The sequence below is a fragment of the Carassius auratus genome, chromosome 15 (assembly GCF_003368295.1).
Source record: "Carassius auratus strain Wakin chromosome 15, ASM336829v1, whole genome shotgun sequence".
In the NCBI taxonomy this organism is placed as follows: domain Eukaryota; kingdom Metazoa; phylum Chordata; class Actinopteri; order Cypriniformes; family Cyprinidae; genus Carassius; species Carassius auratus.
The window spans coordinates 17969888-17990013 of NC_039257.1; the positions used below are offsets into that span (position 1 = coordinate 17969888).

Sequence of the window (20126 nt, forward strand, 5' to 3'; positions counted from 1 at the left end):
AACTAGATTATACACTAATTTATTTTTTATTAATTTTAGTCTATATTATATGTGAATCTTATGTGAATTTTAAAGTCTAACTTAAATATGTTGTTCGTTTATTTATTTAATTATTATTATTATAGTTCTTAACCCAGCTATGCGTTTTTGTCTGTTTGCCAGGAAACAACCTTGGTGTTATGCAGATCAGTCACGCTTTGAATAAGTGAGGAGGAACGAAGTTGTCAGATGCTCCTCCTATTTTGTTTCTCACGGCTACTTTATCAACCTCAGGAGGGAAGTCTCACTAGTAGATTTACCCGTCTACCTTCCCAACGAGCGAGAGGAGTGAAGAGAGTCTGCGCGTTTCTTACAGTTTTGTTTAGCTCGAAGCGTAATGAGCTGTAATCGAAAATTGTTTTGCGCGTAAATCTGGTGGTTGGCCAGAACTGTATAGACTAATAATTCAACTAAAAACTGTGTATGAATTAAACGACAGAATTCTACTGAAGAAACTGAACCCCGAAGACCTAGCAATATCGCCTTCGCTTTTAAATATTATGTTCGGAGTGAATGAAACTATCCGTTGGTTAGAGAGTGTTGTGATCGGGAGGAATGGACGCGCGCAGAAGTGATGGACACTCTGTGGACAGGTGCGTGCTGACTGACGTGTGATTCAAAACTGATGCTTAATAGTCATGACAGCTTAGTGATTGTGAATGATTGCAGTTTGATTCAGTTATTCAGCAAAGGAACATGATAAATGATACATAAAACATGACAAACGCGTAATAAATTAAAATCATACAAATATTACACTCATTTGAATTTCTAAAACATCTGGTTGTACATTAGTCTTTAAAACTCTAAGACCATACTCGAAAATGCTTATTTTCTAATAAAAAAAAATAAAAATAAAAATTACTTTAAAGTTGCATTGTCAGCAAAGCATTTTTTTTTTCAGTGAAAAGTCAACTGAAAAATTAATTTTCTTCCCTTTAATGACTTAAACTTGAACTCCACAAGGTTGCATAAAACCTGATGATCATGTTCTTCAGCTTGATTTGAGTATGATCCAAAGAGCATCTTATGCATCAGTCAGGAGTTCACATTGCCAAACTTGCTTCTTTATTAGTGACCTAGAAATAATACCAGCGCCAAATATGTGTTTAGTTCAGGTTTGGATAAAAAAGGAAATAATTTAAAATCCCATTTGCTCCGCACTGTACATCACACAAAAATAAGTTTTAGATAATTACCACATACAGCTCTAAAAGAGAAATGTGAAGAGGTTACTTCAAGGAGCTGTTTCTACCTGAGATGACTATTTAAATAAGTTTTGTTTCTGCAACAGAATATATATATATTTTTTTTTTTGACAAATATTTTATATAACTGAATAAACCTCAGCACATTCTGTTGCACAAACAAAACACATTTAAATAGTCATCTCAGGATGATATATATAAGAGGATATATAAGAGGTTCCCCTTCTTTGTAAATGTTCCCGTCACTAACAAGCAATAGCAAAGTAAATAAAAGGCAAACTAAAGCATACAGTCTTTTTAAAACAATGGACATTATATTCTGCCTCAATTTCCTGTTTTAATATGAAGTACATCTACACAGAAAAGTCCATCGGGCACTTCGTGTTGTCATTAAGCAACTGTAGGTGAGGTCTCTGACTGACATATTGATCCTTAAGAAATGCTTGTTGTTTTTACAGATCCTCAAAGAAAAGGCACTGCAAGTTTTTCACGATAAACAAAGTTGCTGTTGCCCGATCCCTGTGCCTGGGCTCAGGGTTCAAGGGCGGGACTGTCTGAACATGCTTTCAAACAAATCATGCGAGAACATTACCAATATCGATGTGAATGGGAATCTGGTGTTAAGCACTGTGATGTTCATCGCTGGGGTGGTGGGCAACCTGATGGCTTTGGCTATCCTGGGAGTCCACCGAAAAGAGCATCGCACCAAGTCTTCGGTCTTCTGCATTCTTGTGACAGGTCTGGCGTTGACAGATCTGCTGGGAACATGTTTGCTCAGTCCACCGGTTTTCATCTGCTATGCCCAAAGAAAATCCCTGGTTGGTCTTACGGGAGATTGGTGGCTGTGCTGGCTCTTCGCCTTTGCCATGACATTCTTCGGCTTGGCCTCTATGCTCATACTGTGTGCAATGGCGGTGGAGCGGTGCCTCGCCATCAGTCACCCATATTTCTACTCTAAACACGTGCGGCGCAGCTTTGCCAAGATCGTCCTCTTCCTCATCTATCTCTTTACCTTTATGTTCTGCTTGCTGCCATTCTTTGGATATGGACAGCACAAGCAGTACTGCCCAGGCACGTGGTGCTTCATCAAGATGGAGGTAGAAGGAGAGAGTGAGGATGAGAAGAGGAGAACGCTGACCTTCTCACTGTCCTACGCTGTGCTAATGGCGCTGCTCATCGCCATTGTGTTCTTGTGCAATGGTTCAGTCATCGTCAGCCTATGCCGCATGCACAGGAGCCAGCTGACACGTCGGGGATCAGTGGTGTCAGCTGGACGAAAGAGGAGGCTGAGCACCTGGTTTGGACAGGGAGAGGAGGAAATGGACCACTTACTGCTGCTGGCCTGCATGACTTTCATCTTTGTCATTTGCTCCTTGCCGCTTTCTGTAAGTATGGGACATTATATCACTGTGAAATGTTATAGTTCAAAGCTAAATCTCTGTTTTCCAGACACTGATTTTACAACAGTTAGGTTCTGGTCCTTCTAATTTTATTGGTCAAGTGCTTTCCTTTATTATATTTGTCTAGACCAGAGTATGTGAGTGGAATGAGTTCTCATTTTCTCTTGAGTGAGAAAACCAACAAGGTTTTAGGAAATCTTTCTGTCCTGCGAGGCTCTACAATACTCATAGTCCAGTAGTTGGCATTATTGTGGCATGAACTTTGAAAACCTCAGAAGAGCAGTGTGGGCAATGCTAGTTTAAGTTCCTTTTTATTGATGTCGAACAACATCAGGTTGGTGAAACAAATTTGAGAAACTGAGCATTTACAAACTTTGAATCAACAGAACAATTTGCTCTCCAAATGATTCATTGTTTTTTAGGTACATAAAACACCTGCTGTTTAAAACGGTGTAAATGCAACAAAAACTCAAGCCAAGAATGTATACTTATCCCTTTTACAAAATAATTGCAAATGTTTTAAACATTATTATATTATACACTGTGAGTATTCAAATGAATTAATTTAAAAACAGACAAAATTTTGGTTTAAACCATTAACACTTTTTTATCGTTTAACAAGATTAACGTCATCTAGCGAATGTTTTGAAACCTTTCAGGTTTAAAACTGACATACCAAAGCCTCATTTGCTAAAACCATGAGGCTTGCCAATTCGGAAACAAACTCCAAACCACAAATATAAAACAAAAGACTTGTAAATGTTTTAAGCATTGTTTCGAAAACGCCCATCACTACAAAAGGCATTTATTTATGAGGACAAATGATGAGGTAGAATAAGCAATTGTTATAAGAATAACCATCACTGTCAAATTCTTTTATGTAAAATTCCAATGCATACCCAATATTTTTAAACAACTGTTACCATGCGCAAACTCTTTTCATGATGTCACCGCATTCTAACACACATCACGGAAAATGGCATTTATTTTTGTTAACTATTGTTTTTTTAAGCCTTTGTTTTAAAAAAAAACATTTAGTGACCTTTTAGTGAGTCACTTTGCTGATGGCTTTTAGTTGGTGTCGCTGTCCTTGCATTTAAGTCATCCAGATGCAAATTGCATTGGTAGTTATTGAATTATATCACTACTTATTTGCTTAAAATTTAACCTTGGTCAACCTTGTCACATCATCAACAGTCCATGTCACTTGTTACTCTGGAAATCAACACCTCATTAAAAATATAATTTCCGGTGTCTTTGTTGCTGCTAATCCCTGTCCATGTGAATGTACTTTCCCAACCCTTAGTATCATTTTAAATAGATAGGGTAGAGTGGAAATAGCCATGCTTGAACTGTAATTGTTTTTAAAACAAATGATTATTCTTAAAAGGTCATGTAGTCTATCTTTGCAATTTGGTAGCAAATTATTCACAGTTGTTTAGTCTATGCTTCCAGAGTTTAAGATCTCCAAAGAAAATCGTTTGCCTTTTACCTCATGCTAAAACATACTAATCATTTATTTTATGTGATTGACTAAAGAAGTCTGCATTTTAGAAAGTAGCCAGCTTCAGTGAAACATAGCACATATTTACCTTCTTTAACCCATTGAAGGTGAGCTGTAGGTGAGGTTTGGTTGTAGTCTTTGAGTCGCCTGTAGCAATCACTGGGTGTGTACGTGCTGCGGGGGAGCTGGGACATGTATTACATAACAAAGACTATTATTCTTGGTTTGCATTCCCAAATACCAGTTGATGTGTTGTTGCTGTTAGCTTTTAATTTAGATGCACGTTACAAACTTGACAACCCTGGAAGACTGGATTATAATAACGTGTTTTTTCTCTACACCAATTTAAAATAGATTGGCAGGAGATTTTGAGTATACTGTAAAAAATTATTCACTATATTTACTCAAAATGTAAAAAAATTACAAGCAATGTTAACAATGAAATGTAACACATTATAATTAATTAGAATTAATAAAAATTTATGGTTTCATTGAAAAAAAAAAAAAAACACTATGCTAAATATTACTATATGCATCCCAGGCCAGCAGTTGGCAATCAAGAAACACCCCACAAAAACATAACACACATGCACATGATTTTAACTTTTTCACAAATTCCCATTTATGTTGTATACATGGAGATGATACATGCATCGTGTTCAAAGGCTCATGTTTCCAGGCCCCCAAAACAGAGTTGAGTTGATTTATTAACCTGATGTTAATAAATGGAATCACTGACAGAGAAAATCTAAGTTTTACCATTAGTTACCACTGCCAAGGTTACCATTATGGTGATCAGTGTTTGTTTTAGTTGTAAATAGTTGTTTGGCTGCTGTAACTGAGTTATAGCAGCTAGACAATCGTACATAAAAACTAATCAGGTGGTGTTTGTTATGGTTTTACGTAATCATGTAATTGACTTGAGTCAATTAACATTTTTAGAGACTAATCTCCGAGTTAGATTAACATTCATTATAGCAGCCTTGTTCTACAGTAGAAGACCTGGATTTTTCAGTAAGGTCCAAAGAGTTTTTTTTCTTTTTTTAATTATAATTGCTCTGCTAAAAAAAATTTAGGGGGAAAAATAACCTTCTTTGAAGCACACTGTGACATCAAGAACCAGAATATGAAACTCAAAACGGTGGCATATTCAGATGAATAGATCAACTCTGAGCATCACAAAACAAGCAAGTAGAATCACATGAAAACAGCTAAAATAAAATGAAAAATAGTAAGAATAAGGCAAATCAGACAAATCAGACAATTCAGCTCATAATTCATTCATGTCGCAGTGCATGATGGGAGCCATGGATGAGTTTTGATTGAAAGCACCCAGAATGTGCTGCGACATGCTTATTGACCATTGTAGAGGTTCCCACACTGATTCTTGACGTCTTCGTAAATTAGAATTGTTTTTTTTCTTTTGTAATGTTCGATCAGAAGAGCTTTTAAATATCTCTCTGATTATTCTGAAAATTCCAGCCCTTATACTGAGCAATCGCAGGATGGATGTAATTGATAAATAAACCTAATTTAGAGATTCAGGTCAGATGATGATATTAAAACATAACCAACACCACCTGATCTCTTTGTCTATTGGATTGTCAAGCAGCTGCTATAAGTCGACTACAACGGCCAAACAAAGTGTTTACAAATTCAAGGGTCAAGAGCCAAAATAAAGCACACACTGACCACTATAATGGTTACCTAAGAACTTTGACTTTCTCCTTCAGTGATTCTGTTTGTTAACATCCAGTGTCTTTAAAGGTCCCGTTTTACGCGCTTTTTTGAAGCTTTGATTGTGTTTACAATGTGCAATATAACATGTGTTCATGTTTCATGTGTAAAAAAACACAGTATTCACCTATTTCACCTAGTTCACCTATCTGTATACTGCTGTTTTCACTGTCACAAAAACGGGCTGATGACTTCCTTGTTCTATGAAGCCTCTCCTTCAGAAATACGTAACGAGTTCTGATTGGGCCAGCGGTACCTGTGTAGTGATTCGACAGCAGCTGAGAGCAGGCTGACCTCCTGGTAACGTGATTGGGCTAGAACACACGTGCTGGAGATGTATTTATAGTCACAGGAGCGTTTTTTTACTGACGAGATGCGCATGAAAACCGCATTTGTTTTTTTGCACAGCCCTAACATCAAGTTAACAAAGCTAAACAGCGTTGCCCTAAATGTAATAAGTTACAGAAACTGCTAAACGCACGAACTTAAATAATAAAATACACTTACCAGTTGTGGTCCATAAACAACTCCTTCTCCAGACAAAGAGGGAACTGCTCCATCTTTCAAGAATAATCTTTGTGCAAATCCAGCATTAAACTGATTGAGATTGAGAAAGTTGTCCTCAGCAAGCTGTCCTCAGAAAAATGAGCTGCACATAGTTTTACATGTGCATTATAATTTTCGGGAACCGAGTTAAACATAAATTGTAACCATTAATCTCAAAGTACAGCGTTCCTGGGAAGCCCAAACAAAGGTGATTGGACTCCAAGATGAAAAAAAACAGCGTTTCAACGACATGGCGACAAAAACAAACAGCTTTTCCTTCTTCTCCGTCGGAGCGCAACAAGGCCACGCCCCCTGTTTGTGAATTCATGTGGGCGGTGGTTAGTCAAAAAAACTGTTTTAGTGACGTTATTACTGCAGGAACTAGAGGGCTGTAGTCCAAACGGGTCGTTTTTTTGTAGGCAAATTCTGTTAAATCAAATATCTCGCTTGGCATTGAACTTTGAGCTTTAGAATTTTACAGATATTATTTATACTCTAACAACAACATTACACACTAACTAAAGTTTAAAACATGGAATCACGAAGAAGGGGACCTTTAATAACTCTGTTTTGGGGGCTTGAAAACAAGCTTTTGAACATGATGCTTTTATTTTACTTATACATTTTTTTCATGCTATTTCACTCATTTTTAATTGTTAATTTTTAGCATTTCATTTGATTAATTCTAATTAAGTATAATGTGTTGAATTTAATTAACACTAGAACTACCAAGGCAGTCATTTCGATCATTTCTAAATTTTAAAATGTAATAACTTTGTTGAAATAAAACCCATATAAATATAATACCTTGACTTTTCCTAAATGTGTGGATAATTTATTATAACATTGCTATTTTATTAAAATTACAAAACACAAAAGAGTTGTGAGTATTTCTACCTTGAATGGCCAAAGTGGTCAAATTGACCGTTCACATTACAGGTGCATAATTTCTGCTTTTACAACGTTTTCCTGAGTTGAAGATGCACGTCAGTGTTGCCTAGCAACTTTTGTTCTAGTTGTTTTATATTCTATTGCTAAGCTAAAATTCCTGTTCGTAAATAGCCAGGTGGACACCTCCAATACAACAACTGTTGTCATTCAATCTGCCACTCTTCCAGGTAGGCTATGTTTGGCTGGAAGACTATGACTTGGCTGTTATCAATAATAGCCTATTCAATGTTATGACAAAATAGCCATAATAATTATAATAATAATGGCAATTTAAATTTTTATGCTAGTGTAATGCTATAGCTAATGCATATAGGCTAATTTTAGCCTCGACGAGACTAATGATATTGTGGCTTTTTCTCTGCAACAGTGACAATGTTTATTATTACCTAACTATCATAACAGATCCATTTATTCATGGATCATGTTTCCAGTGGTGGCTGCATAGAATTGTTTCCAATTCACCTGATCCAAACATTTCCAATAACTCCAAAGTGTTGTACAGTACAAAATTAAAAATCGAACCTAAAAAGAGATGTATGTAATCATTAAAAAAATTAACCTTTTATCTACAGAAATATTCAGCATTTTTGTCGGCATTTAGACTCTTAAATACAACATTTTCACTGCGTTGAAAAACTTTTGCTTGCCGGACACAAAGCGAGATGCGCACATTGGGGAACGGTCTACGTAGCTCTTACACAATTAAATATCACCAAAAATATAGTATATATTAGGGTGATGAAGTCATAAAATGTGACAACAGACATACAAAGCTTCATTGTAAAACCTCGAAAGAATGTAAATATGATATGACAAAAATGGCATTCAGTTTCAGTCTAGTATGAACGGTCAGAATCTAGTAGTTATAGAATTCCAGTTATTTCTAGTGTTAATAATATTCATTGCAGTATTTTGAAACAAATATAGGGATTTTTTTTTATAGTGAAATAGTTTTACAGTTCAGTTCTCAGAATAGTTTTTTTTTCTTTTCTGTTTTTGCACATAATAAAATAGCTTACAATAAAAGCTGTGGCTCTAAATAATTTTAAATATATTTTCCTAATTATTAGGAGTTTATTAAGTGATGTTTGCTCATATTTGCATTAGGATTTACAAAGATTTTGTTAGAAACATTCAAATGAAAGTAATAACTAAGGCTGTCAAATGGTGGTATTTATATATAATTAGTCAATTCATGGGCCAGCTTGTGTCATCACAAACCTTTTTGGCATAAAAAAAACAGACAAACAAACTACAAGATACAAAACAATAGTGACAAAAAGGCATGGACAGTTATTTGTGGCTGGCCTCATTGCATTTGTTTTGTAAGAGTTTTCCTAGATGCAAATTTTATGGTTAGGGAGTATTTAAATAAATAACTCAACTGGATTTACCATGGTTTTGCGTAGACAATTTACTGGTATTTGTGCCTATACTAAATGGACTAAAGTGGGTCTTAACCCACCTTGCACTTTACATGGCTGCAGCTGTTGCTAATTTTGGCTGCTCTTAGTAGATTGCATTTTAGAAATGCACCAGCTGCGTCTGTATTCATTTCTTCTGTGCATTGTCAGTAAGTCACCCGCAGAACTTTCCATTCCCATTGGTGCTTCTATGGGATTACAGTCTCACGCTAATTTGCCCTCTTTAGTAAATCTGGCCCTAATGCATTAAATTGACAGTGCACTTTAAGATCTCTTGCGCATGTATTTTGAATTTTTATCATGACCTCCCAGCCGTTTTGTACACATAAAAGATGACTGATGACACTAATGGCATTACCTTTGTCTCATGAGATGCTCTGTTTGTCTCCTGGAAATAAACACTAGATACTTAATCCAAAGCAAATAGTTTACACAACCAAACCGTTGTGATTTTCATTCCACACTCAGAATCACATGTATTTGCACCCACCCAGATGTCATATATAACCTTTCTAACATTAAACTGCAAGGCATGTCTCTATTTAGAGCTTGCAAAAGGTACAGCAGGACATTTCCTGTCGGAGAAACTGCATTCATAAAGGAGGAAGGAAATGTGTAAAAATATCAGAAAAGCCCTGGTTTATGTATTTTACTGATTCAGTTGAAGAAAAAAGGCCAATGTATATGTTTGCATACAAGTGTCTGACCACATTTCAAGGCCTATTAGAATATTATTATATTATATATCATATTTTTAAAACTGCATACATAGGAGGTTTTCAGCTGTAGACAGTTATTTTCAGGGGCCGATTTTCATCAAAATCAAAATATTTTAACTATATATATATATATATATATATATATATATATATATATATATATATATATATATATATACACTTTCATTATTTATTTATTTATTTATGTATTCTGCTATTTTTTTGTCCTAGACCCTAACTTCCAATCTAGAATTTAAAAATAATTAATACGTTATTTTTTTATTTTTTTACATTTTTGACAACTGTAATTATAAAATATTTAATTAGTTATCAATGTAATTACAAAATCATAAAACATAAAATCAGTAATTATTAAACAAGTATTTTACTGAATGAAAAAAGTGTTACAATTATAACTGCTCCTCATTTGTGGCATAATTTCCTTCCAACATTTTTTGGGGCGTTTATTTACTGTATCACTGTATCATAGCTGTAAATTATATACAACATGAACTTTTTATAATTTCCGCCACTGCCATTTCCATTTCCAAAACTATATATAAACTCTTGTATAAACTGTTGAACATTGTTAGTGGATAAATTTAACAAGTGAGAATGTGAAGAATGTTGTAAGAGAGTTTATTTTCTAAAACTGCAAAAGATCCCATAGTAGAAGAAACATCCGTGTGTGTCTGTAATATGAGCAGCTTTAACAATAACCTAGTCATAGCACTGGGCATTTGCCAAAGCTGGTGATATCTACCGCAGCACACAGAGCAGGAAATGACACGCTGCCTTTGATCACTCTGTCATCTGAATTTAATTTATTGTGCGACAGCTATCAGGCAGAAGTGTTTGCTCAATAAATACACAGTAGTCCTTGAATTTCATTTGCACGCACTATTTCACTGTTAATTCATTGTAACTGTAATCTGCCAGCTGTTTAAGGTTTAGACTCATATATGTTTTTTTTCTCTTTTATCGTTTACAACTATAGCACTCATCAGTCTTATTGCATTACTGCGTGACTCATCATCGTGTGCAGAAATGTCACAAACAGACAGTCTGTTTGTTTGAGGTCTCTTTGACCTACGTGCAATGAGTTTTTAAAACCCCAACAGAGATCTGAAACTCTGGTTCTGGCTGAAGTAATTGTACATATTTTATTTTACAGTTACTTTAATTTCCCTTCCTTTTATGAGAAAATAATTTATTAAGATGTTATTTAATATTAGCCCGTGTGCTCAGTCTGTCTTTCTTGAGCTGTGTACAGATGGAGATGCTTGACATGTGTGCCTGCAAGAATATCGTCCTGACCGTTTTTGGGAATGACACAAATGGGCTTGTCAATGCACTTACATGTTTGAAATCTGAAAAGAAACAGTAACACTTTACAATAACAGTTTGTTATTATTCATGGACTGATAAAATGTAATATTACTTTAATATTAGTTAAAGATGAATTAAGGCAGGGACTAATCAAGAACTATCCTCAACTACAATATGAGTCATGCATGTGTGAAAACTTAGCCCAAAGTGAATATGTACTTACATAATTACAATAACTATGTAATAACTAGGTACTAACCCTGAACCTACCCCTAAACCTAACCCTACCCCATGTAGTTACCTTGTATTACCAGAACTTTCTTAGATAAATACACTGTAAGTACACTTTAAGTACATGTTAGTACACATCTGTAAAACAAAGTGCAACCGAGTACTTTTATAAGATGAATCTCTTAATATTATTGTAAAGGTCCTGCTAATCATCTCAGCTTTAGACATGGCCAATGCTTAAGAAATTAGATACATTTATGTATTAATTTTCTCGGTTACAGTGTTGCACATTAGCCTAATTTCCTTTTATTTTAAGTGACTCACTATTTTCTCTCCAAAGTTTCAAATTTACCCTTTTAATATTTGAAGTTTCCATTCCATGTCTTTAAAAGATCAAAACCATCACTTGCTGGAAAACTGGTGTAAAGCATAAATAATCAAATGAAAGTTGCTTCAACGCCAGACGGAGGCCACTGTGCATTTTTTTCAATAAATGACAAATACTGTCATGTTATCTTGTGTTTAGAGGCAAATAAAGTACAACCTGATGTTTGGGAACCCAAACAGGCAGTTGTGGAAGGTAATTATACCATCCTTTTTTCATATATTTTAGAATTACTAAAACATTATACTAACTTTTGAGATGTAATAAAATAATAAAGTCACAAAGGTTTTTGTTTTGCATTGCTTATCAAATAAAAACTGATCTGCCTCAGTTGAGTTCATATGTGGATGCAAACCTTGTTACTGTTGTAACCAGTCGTAATTATGTTATGTTTTAATCAACATTATCCCTCAAGTGCTGTCGATATCATGTATTGAACCTAGAAACCCCTTTAATGTCAACAAACATCAAGATTAATTATATTTACCTTGAAAGGGTTTAAAAGTGATTCAGTGACTTTGTAACCCTTTCAATCAATTTTTAATCAAAATAATGAAAGTACTTTTATCAAAAACTAAGCTGCACATTTCTGAATTTTTACATCCTCCAAAAATTGCCAAAATGAGAGATGAGCCAAAATAACTTTTTTGTGGTAATCAATTATGCCGACGAGCCCAGAATAATTCTTATAATATGATTTTGCTGTGGTTTGCACTCTTGGGCTGTTTGCTGTTCTTGGACACACACAGTATGTTGTCGAAGCATTTAAACTGATGGATTATAATTGCTGGAAGTCTCACTTTTCCTAATTAGTAATTACCATCTTTAATCCATCTGTGAATTCTCCTCGTCTCTTGATTATCCGAGCTGAAGGAAGTAAAGGCCACCATGAAAGCACTGATCAATATTGAGATCAATAGTGAGGTAAACTTGTACATTACTGAGTCTCCAGAGATGCTGACCTGGAGTCAGTGAAGAACACGATGATACCTGAGACTCGCTGCACTAACTGAGGAATGCAAACCAAATAATATCAGCATGTCTATGCACACCAAATAGGGTCATATGAAACCTGCGTTATCACAGTTATTCATAGTTATTCATAGATCACAGATATTCGACAAGGCCCAAGATAGAACCATTGAGTACAAGCCGGTGATAAATTGCACAAACCATTGTCAAGATTATTGATCCAAACCTTTGAAGGAAATGTGAACCAAAGAAAATGCACAAGTCTCCTTTGGGAAAAGGTTGAGATTTAATAGCCAAACCAACTTTTGGATTACTCCGTAAGCGCTGGTTCTGCTTTTTATCCAAGAGAAACTCTTGGAAAATTGTTCATAAATTCTCATGTTTTTGGGAGGGCCCATGTTCCACAGGAAGCTTTTGATTGCAGTTTTTTTCTTGTGTAGAGTTTGATGAAAAGAGGGATGCCTTTCTGCTCAGGTCAATGATGCAGTCAAGACAGATTTATGGATCACTGGTTTTCATTGCACCACAACCCATAATACGCAGATAACTGATGTGAAATGAATACTCTTGCATGGCTGAATTGATCGCGGCTTTCCTGTTTGTCTCTTCAGGTCTTCAAACCAGCCATTTTCTTAATAATCAATTATTAAAATACCACTGCTATTAGTTATCATGAGCTCATCGGGCTCCCTGTGGTCTGAGGGATATATCAGGATGAGCTGGTCATTAGCGATACACTACGATCACAGCCTTAATAAGGAAAAGAAGAAATAAGATGTTTATAGATCATACACTGTAAAAAGTGAAGCTGGACACTTTTTGTTAAAGTTGTAGTTCTGATACATAGATGTTTTTTTTTTCTTTTCTTTTCTTAATTACATTAGTTAACGGTAAGGTCAAGCTGTAAAACTTCATTTGACTTCAGTTCATGTGTTATTTTGAAGGTATAAACATTTTGAAATCATACACTCCAGAAAACCGTCTCTTCATCTTTAATTTATTAAGAACTTAATACAATCTATTACAAAACACGGGAGGTATGGTGATATATATTAGTTAAAAATTTTACCCAAACGTAGTGCACCCATAATTATATGTAATTTTTGTTTATATTATTATTAATATGTGTAACTGTTTAATAGTATTATTTAAATAAATATTATTATTATTTTTTGTTGTTGTTGTTGTTTTTCATCTGTTCTAGTCAAGTCAAATGGGCCATCTCTTATTTATTATAAATGTTATATTAATGTTATGTTAATTAGAAATTATAAAAATGCATTTATTATTTTTTAATACTTATTAACACATATTATCAAACAAACATGTAACAGGATTTCTTACAAACCAAAAAAAAAAAAAAACATATAGCATAAATGATGAGTAATATTTACTCAATCCACACATAAAATTTCAAAACAACTGATAAAGTGACGTTATGTTGATATTAAATTTGATAAAAACCTAACTGAATAATGATGAAAAATCTATAACATTAAAATTTTAATATTAACAGCTGCAACAACAAATAGGTTAACAAAAAAGTGCACAAATGAAAAAAGAGAAATATTTAAAACACTTAAAAAAAATTGCAGCTACATTTTGTTCATCTTAGCCTTTTTCACTTCAGACTTAACTTCATGCCTTGCCTTCCTTTTATAAACATACAATTTCAGAATTTGTATATATACAAATGCATGTAAAATTGTCTTATTTGAGAAGTATGGGGATATATTAGTTGAACATTTTTTAAGCTGAATTAATGTATTATTATTTCTTGGCTGAACTTGCTGATAAAAAAAATAAATAAATAAAATAAACCCAAAGCAAATTCTGTCTAAATTTTTCCCTTTTAGATATAACTTATTTGTTATTATGAGCTTTATCCCATGTTTCCTCTGAGAAATGTACTTTATATGTCTGAGAGCAAAATGTCAAGTAGTCAAACACGACAACCATAACTATTCATGCCCCTTTGCATGCTGGGTAGAGGAGAAGTGGGAGTGAAAGCCACAAAACCATTTTTCAATGTAGACTTGTTTGAACTCAAACAAAAGCATTAATCCAGCTCAACCGCTGTGTTCCTGAACGTTGGACGTTTTGTGAACTTTCTAACTGTAGGTAAAAAAAAAAAAACTATTATATTTCTCAGAATTTTTCTTCAGCATTTACTAGATGAAGCATCTATTCACAGCACAACAAATGATCCATGTAAAAGAATGAAACATCAGCACAAGCTCATGATTTAATGGTCAAATTGTCAAAAGATGTGTTTCCTGTCCTACCCAGCTAAGAATCACAGAGTGAACATTATTGTACTCTGATTGCTTGTGATTTTCAAATATTGTGGCTTGTGGTGTTGTGGCTCATGATTGAATGCTCTAAAGTTTTGAAGGATGAGCCTCGAAGGCTTCATAAAGTGCTTTCAGTTATTGCCGAACGAAGAGCCAACCAGCTCCAGGTCACTGGAGTCTCTATAAATGTATTTTCATGAGACATATTTGGTTTGTTGAGCTTCTTCAAAACACCAGAGACCTGTACGTTTTCAAAGTATTTCTTTATTTATAAAAACTCTCTCAAAAATGTATCAAATGTGCTTGAAAAACCCTTACTTCATCACTCAGCAAGATATTACTTGTGTTTGAAGCCCTTAAGGGCATCCAAAGTGCATATCTGTGCGCGAGTTTCATAGTACATGGGAAAAAGCAGGTCTGTGACCTTATCTTGGACAAAGATCATGAGCTGACTTTCATTGTAATTCAAAAGATTTATCAAATTAAAAATCAGAGTCTATTGCCAGCAGCCTTGTATACCTATAACAGACCTTCCAAATTGATGGTCTCTTGTGGCACTACACCAGCTGCTGTTACAAACCACAACAACGAAAAACTGAATAATGTGTTCTTGCTGTCTTATGCAAACATGTTTTTCTTGAATTTTGATGGAGTGATCTCAAATGTTAGATGTTTGTCTTGGATTCTGTGAGAAGGATTCATTCATTTGCTTTTCAAATTAATGTGTTTTTGTTTAGTACTCCTTGTGTGGTACGCTTGACCTCGTGACATGCCCTGTATGGAAGATCACGAAAGTATGAGACTCGAAGAGAACCGTACGCTTATGCTGTTTTTACCTCTTGGGAGTACGGACATTTTTCAGTTTTATTTTCTTGAATGATCATTTATGATTTAAAATATAAAGCCCTAAAATTAAATCTTATATTTTAAAGGTTTATTACGTTCAGCCCCACTTATCTCTGACAAAAATACTGCCAACAGCTCAAAAACTCAATACTGCCTGATCTTTATCAGGATGCTGTTTCTCTCTCTCTCTCTCTCTCTCTCTCTCTCTCAGAATAAGTCTCAGTAGTTTGTAGAAACAAAAATAGCCGTGAGAAACCATATTGATGGAGGTTGTGGACTTTCTGAACATCTAAATCTTGATTTTCAAAGGCGATAACATTAGGGTATTTCCCTTTTGTAATGAGACTGAAGTTTTAACTTTTTTTATATCAGTACTATTGGCCTACAAGATGGTACAGATTTCTTTAACTACTTACCCTCATTAATAACTTACCTTCATGTCATTCCAAACCTGTAAGACCTTTGTGCATCTTTGGAACACAAATTAAGCTATTTTTGATGAAATCCAAGAGCTTTCTGACTCTGCATAATTAACAATGCAACTGAACTGTTTTATGGCCCAGAAACATAGTAAAGACATCGTTAAATATTCCATGTGACATCAGTGGTTCAACTTTAATTTTATGAAGCTATTAGAAGCTACCTTTTTGTGCAAAGAAAACAAAAATAATGACTTTATTCGACAAGTTATTCTCTTCCGTGTCAGTCTCTGCTGACATTCATTACGCTGAACCGGAAGTTGCTAACGACTTTTCTCCATTGTTGTGACGTATTTCCAAGAGAAACGGAATACTAAATGGGAAAAAATAGTGGGTGTGGCTTTATTTTCCAACTAGCACCTGACTGGATCTCACAAACCCCATTTTGTGTTCCGTCCAATTTTTTTTAATTTTGTGCGTGAAGGGCTTGGAGCTCATCCATGACCTCTCTGTTATCCCTCCTTCCTCGAAATGTAAAACTTCTAGCCATCTGGACCGTGACGAGGGAATTTTAGGGAATGGGAAAAGTGTTCCGTGAGTGCCACAACCAAAAATGCTCCTCCTCGCCATCTCTCCTTTCACGCGCTATCAAGGCTCGCAACCACACACGATTGCCTGTCTACTGTCAGTTGGAGGGGCGTGGTTAAGAATGCTAAGCAGACACCCAAACCGTCAAACATACATCATACGTCATCAGGTAAGGTAATTAAAGATTACGAAGCCAACATTTTTTTTTTTTTTTGTGGATTGACTTGCATGGATGAATTGTTCACCACAAAACAATCAATTTAGGCATACAAAGTAAATATGATCAAGTTTGATTTCAGTTGGACTTCAGTTTTATGGCTGTCTATGTCAGAAAGCTCTCGGATTTCTCCAAAATATCTTAATTTGTGTACCGAAGATGAACATAGGTCTTATGGGTTTGTAATATGGGTGAGTAATTAATGACAGCATTTTTGGGTGAACTATTTCTTTAAACTTCGTACTCCTTAACACATTGTTTCACTTTTCGTTGTAGAATGTCTTTCTGAAAATAGTTTCTGTTGGAAGAGCTTTCATCTGTTTTGACCACTATTATAACAACTGACTAACTGAGAAAGTGAAAATAGAATTTGAACGTACACTGAGCAGCCACAACATTAAAACCACCTGCCCGATATCGTGTAGGTCCCCCTTGTGCTGCCAAAACAGCTTTGATGTGTGGAGGCATGGACACCACAAGATCTCTGAATGTGTCCTGTGGTCTCTGACATCAATACATTAGGAGCAAATATTTAAGTCCTGCAAGTTGCAAGGTGGGGCCTTTGTGGATGAGATTTGTTGGCACTGATGCTCAATTGGATTGAAATCTAGGGAATTTGGAGGCCAAGGAAACTCCTTGAACTCTGACATGTTCCTTAAACCAATCCTGAAAAATTGTACTGTCAGGGTGCATTATTCTTCTGAAAGAGGCCATTGCCATCAGGAAATGCTATCTAAGTGATCTGCTACAATCTTAAGGTAGGTGGTACGTGTCAAAGAACATCCACAAGAATGAAAGGACCCAAGTTTTCTCAGCAGAACATTGCTCAAAGCATAATACTATGTCTGTCAGTCTGCCATCCTCGCATAGTGCTTCGAAAATGACACACATGGACCATCCACCTGATTTTGCAGAAAATGTGATTTATAGACCAGGCAATGTTCTTCCATTGTTCCATGTTCCAATTCTAATGCTCATGTGTGTGTTCTGACACCTTTCATTCACGGCCAGCATTAAATTTTTCAGCGATCTGAGCTAAAGTTGACCTTCTGTGTGATTAGACCAGATGAGCTAGCCTTCACGTCCCATGTACATCAGTGAGCCTCTGGCATCCATGACCCTGATGCCGGTTCACCATTTGTCCTACTTTGCAACATTTTCGGTTTGTAGAAACCACTGCATACCAAGGAATACCCCATAAAAGATGCTCTGACACAGTCGTTTACCAATCACTATTTGGCCCTTGTCAGAATCAATCAGATCTTTCTTTTTTTTGTTCTTTGAAAAAAAAAATATATATATATTTTTGCTTCCAACACATGAAATTCAGGAAATTCTGTTCTTAAAGAAATATCAGCATCTACCATAGCACCCCCTGTGGCAACACTGATCATGCAAAGCATACTTGCATTGGATTGTAAATTGCATTCTGACGTGTTTCATAACAAGAGAACGCATGGAATTGAGCGCCTGTTTCAGATCAGCAGCAACTGTTTCTCTGATCTGATCTGAAGTGTGACTGCATAATTGCTTTGATCTGATGTGTTTTCCAAGACATTCATACTCCAGGAACACTGATACCATAATTTAAAAGGAACGTTCAGCTAAACAAGCTTTGAATTTTGGCTTGCCTGAACAATGCAAAAGCCTTAAAGGTTGACATTAAAGGTTTTTGTCTGTGATGCAGATGCATGGATAGATGTATGTGAAATGTGTAGTTTAGATGGTGTATTATTTGGAGAATTTGATGAGAAGTGCTTATATTGAAATCTATTTTTGTTTGACTTTGACATGTCTAGACACAAATCTTCTTCCATTGCTGTCAGCGACAGTTGAGAGATCTCATTTTTTATTTTACTTTCCTACGGGAACTTTTCATTTTTAGGAGGGATGTTGAGGCTATATAAAACACAATATCTAAGTTGATTTATTTTGGCATGTGGTTAGTATACTGTATAATATGACTTAATAATAAAAATAATATGAACTGCGTCAACAGAATTGTTTTGAAGTGCACAGTGTGCCTCAGTGCATCCCTAGACATTTGGGGCCTGTGGTATGCTTTCTGTGGAAGTTGTAAAAAATATAGCATTTACTGTAAAGTATATTATGACATAGTCCTGCCTTTGTTTTCCTGGGAGTGACGAAAGATTCTTGGGAATTTCTAATTTCACCTACAACCTTTGGCACTTTTTTCAGTTTTGGGGGTTTCAAAATATGTTTTTAATGAGACAATAGAATACCATGTGGATTGTTCCAGAAATTTCAGTTGGCTGAGGCTGCATACAAATTCCCATGCTTTCAGAGTATGTAGTGAACTCAGCTTTTTGACTTCTCTAAAGTGTCCACTGACACACCACTTTTGCATAATATCTAGCACGAAAGCATGCATATTTTGATATTGTGTGGATGTTTTGTTCTCGTGTCTTATCCCAAGTGTTGTATAACAGATGGAAACTGGATGAATGTTCAATGGATTTTACAAGCCCTGGTCTCATTCTCTTTAAATACATACAAAGAGATTTAATTAACTTTTAAAAGCCACCTGAACTACAGCCATTTAATTCTACTTCCATGTGAACCAAAACAGCCAACTCATGGGACTCATTATTGCTCTTTCATAACTCAAGAGACTTGCGTTCTCAAGAGCTGTTTACACAACACTGTTTTCATAAAAAAAAAAAAAATTCAAACTTTTGAAAATGATTTGAACAAAATGGATGTTTTTACAAAAATTGTCTTTGTGAACTATAAAAACGCAATTTGTGAAAGCGGTGACATCATGCGCAAATGCATCACGTGTTCAGTCTATAGAAATATGTTTATGCGCAGGCATGTATAATACAGTGTTATTCGTCATTCTTGCTGATCCATGTCAATGGGGAAGATTTTGACAACATTGCCGCCTGTATGCAAAACTTTTCGAAAATTCAGAGGAAATCCGGTTTCGTTTTTAATACAATCATTGTTGTGTAAACATTCCCACAGCTACGTCCAATTTAAGCATCAACTTTAACACATTTCTTGTAAATAAGAAATGTTTGAGTTTATATTGAGATCTGTGAGCATTCCGAAACTCTAGGAGACAAATGTGAGATAAATGGTTTCTTGTTGTCAAAAGATTTGATTGGCCTGAAATCGAATCTGGGAAACTTTTCTTGTCTGAAATTCAAACTGCTGGATGTTCCAGTGCATCTCATTATACTGAAGTCTTATATTATATTAGATACGATTATATTGTCTGTTCATGACATGATAATTCTGTTGTTTTTCTCTTGTTTGTTACATTTTGCAGTTGGCGAGTCGTCTTGGCTTGA

The 20126-nt window shown here is 35.2% G+C and overlaps 1 protein-coding gene across 1 annotated transcript in view; it reads left to right on the forward strand.

Annotated features, from left to right (window-relative positions):
- Positions 1-288: 288 nt before the first annotated feature.
- Positions 289-20126, forward strand: part of LOC113115289 (prostacyclin receptor-like) — a 37243-nt gene continuing 17405 nt past the window's right edge. Inside the window, exons 1-2 of the mRNA XM_026282756.1 lie at positions 289-632; positions 1706-2632. Of these exons, the coding sequence (XP_026138541.1) occupies positions 1808-2632 (825 nt within the window). The 5' untranslated portion in view covers positions 289-632; positions 1706-1807. The remainder of the gene's footprint in view (positions 633-1705; positions 2633-20126) is intronic.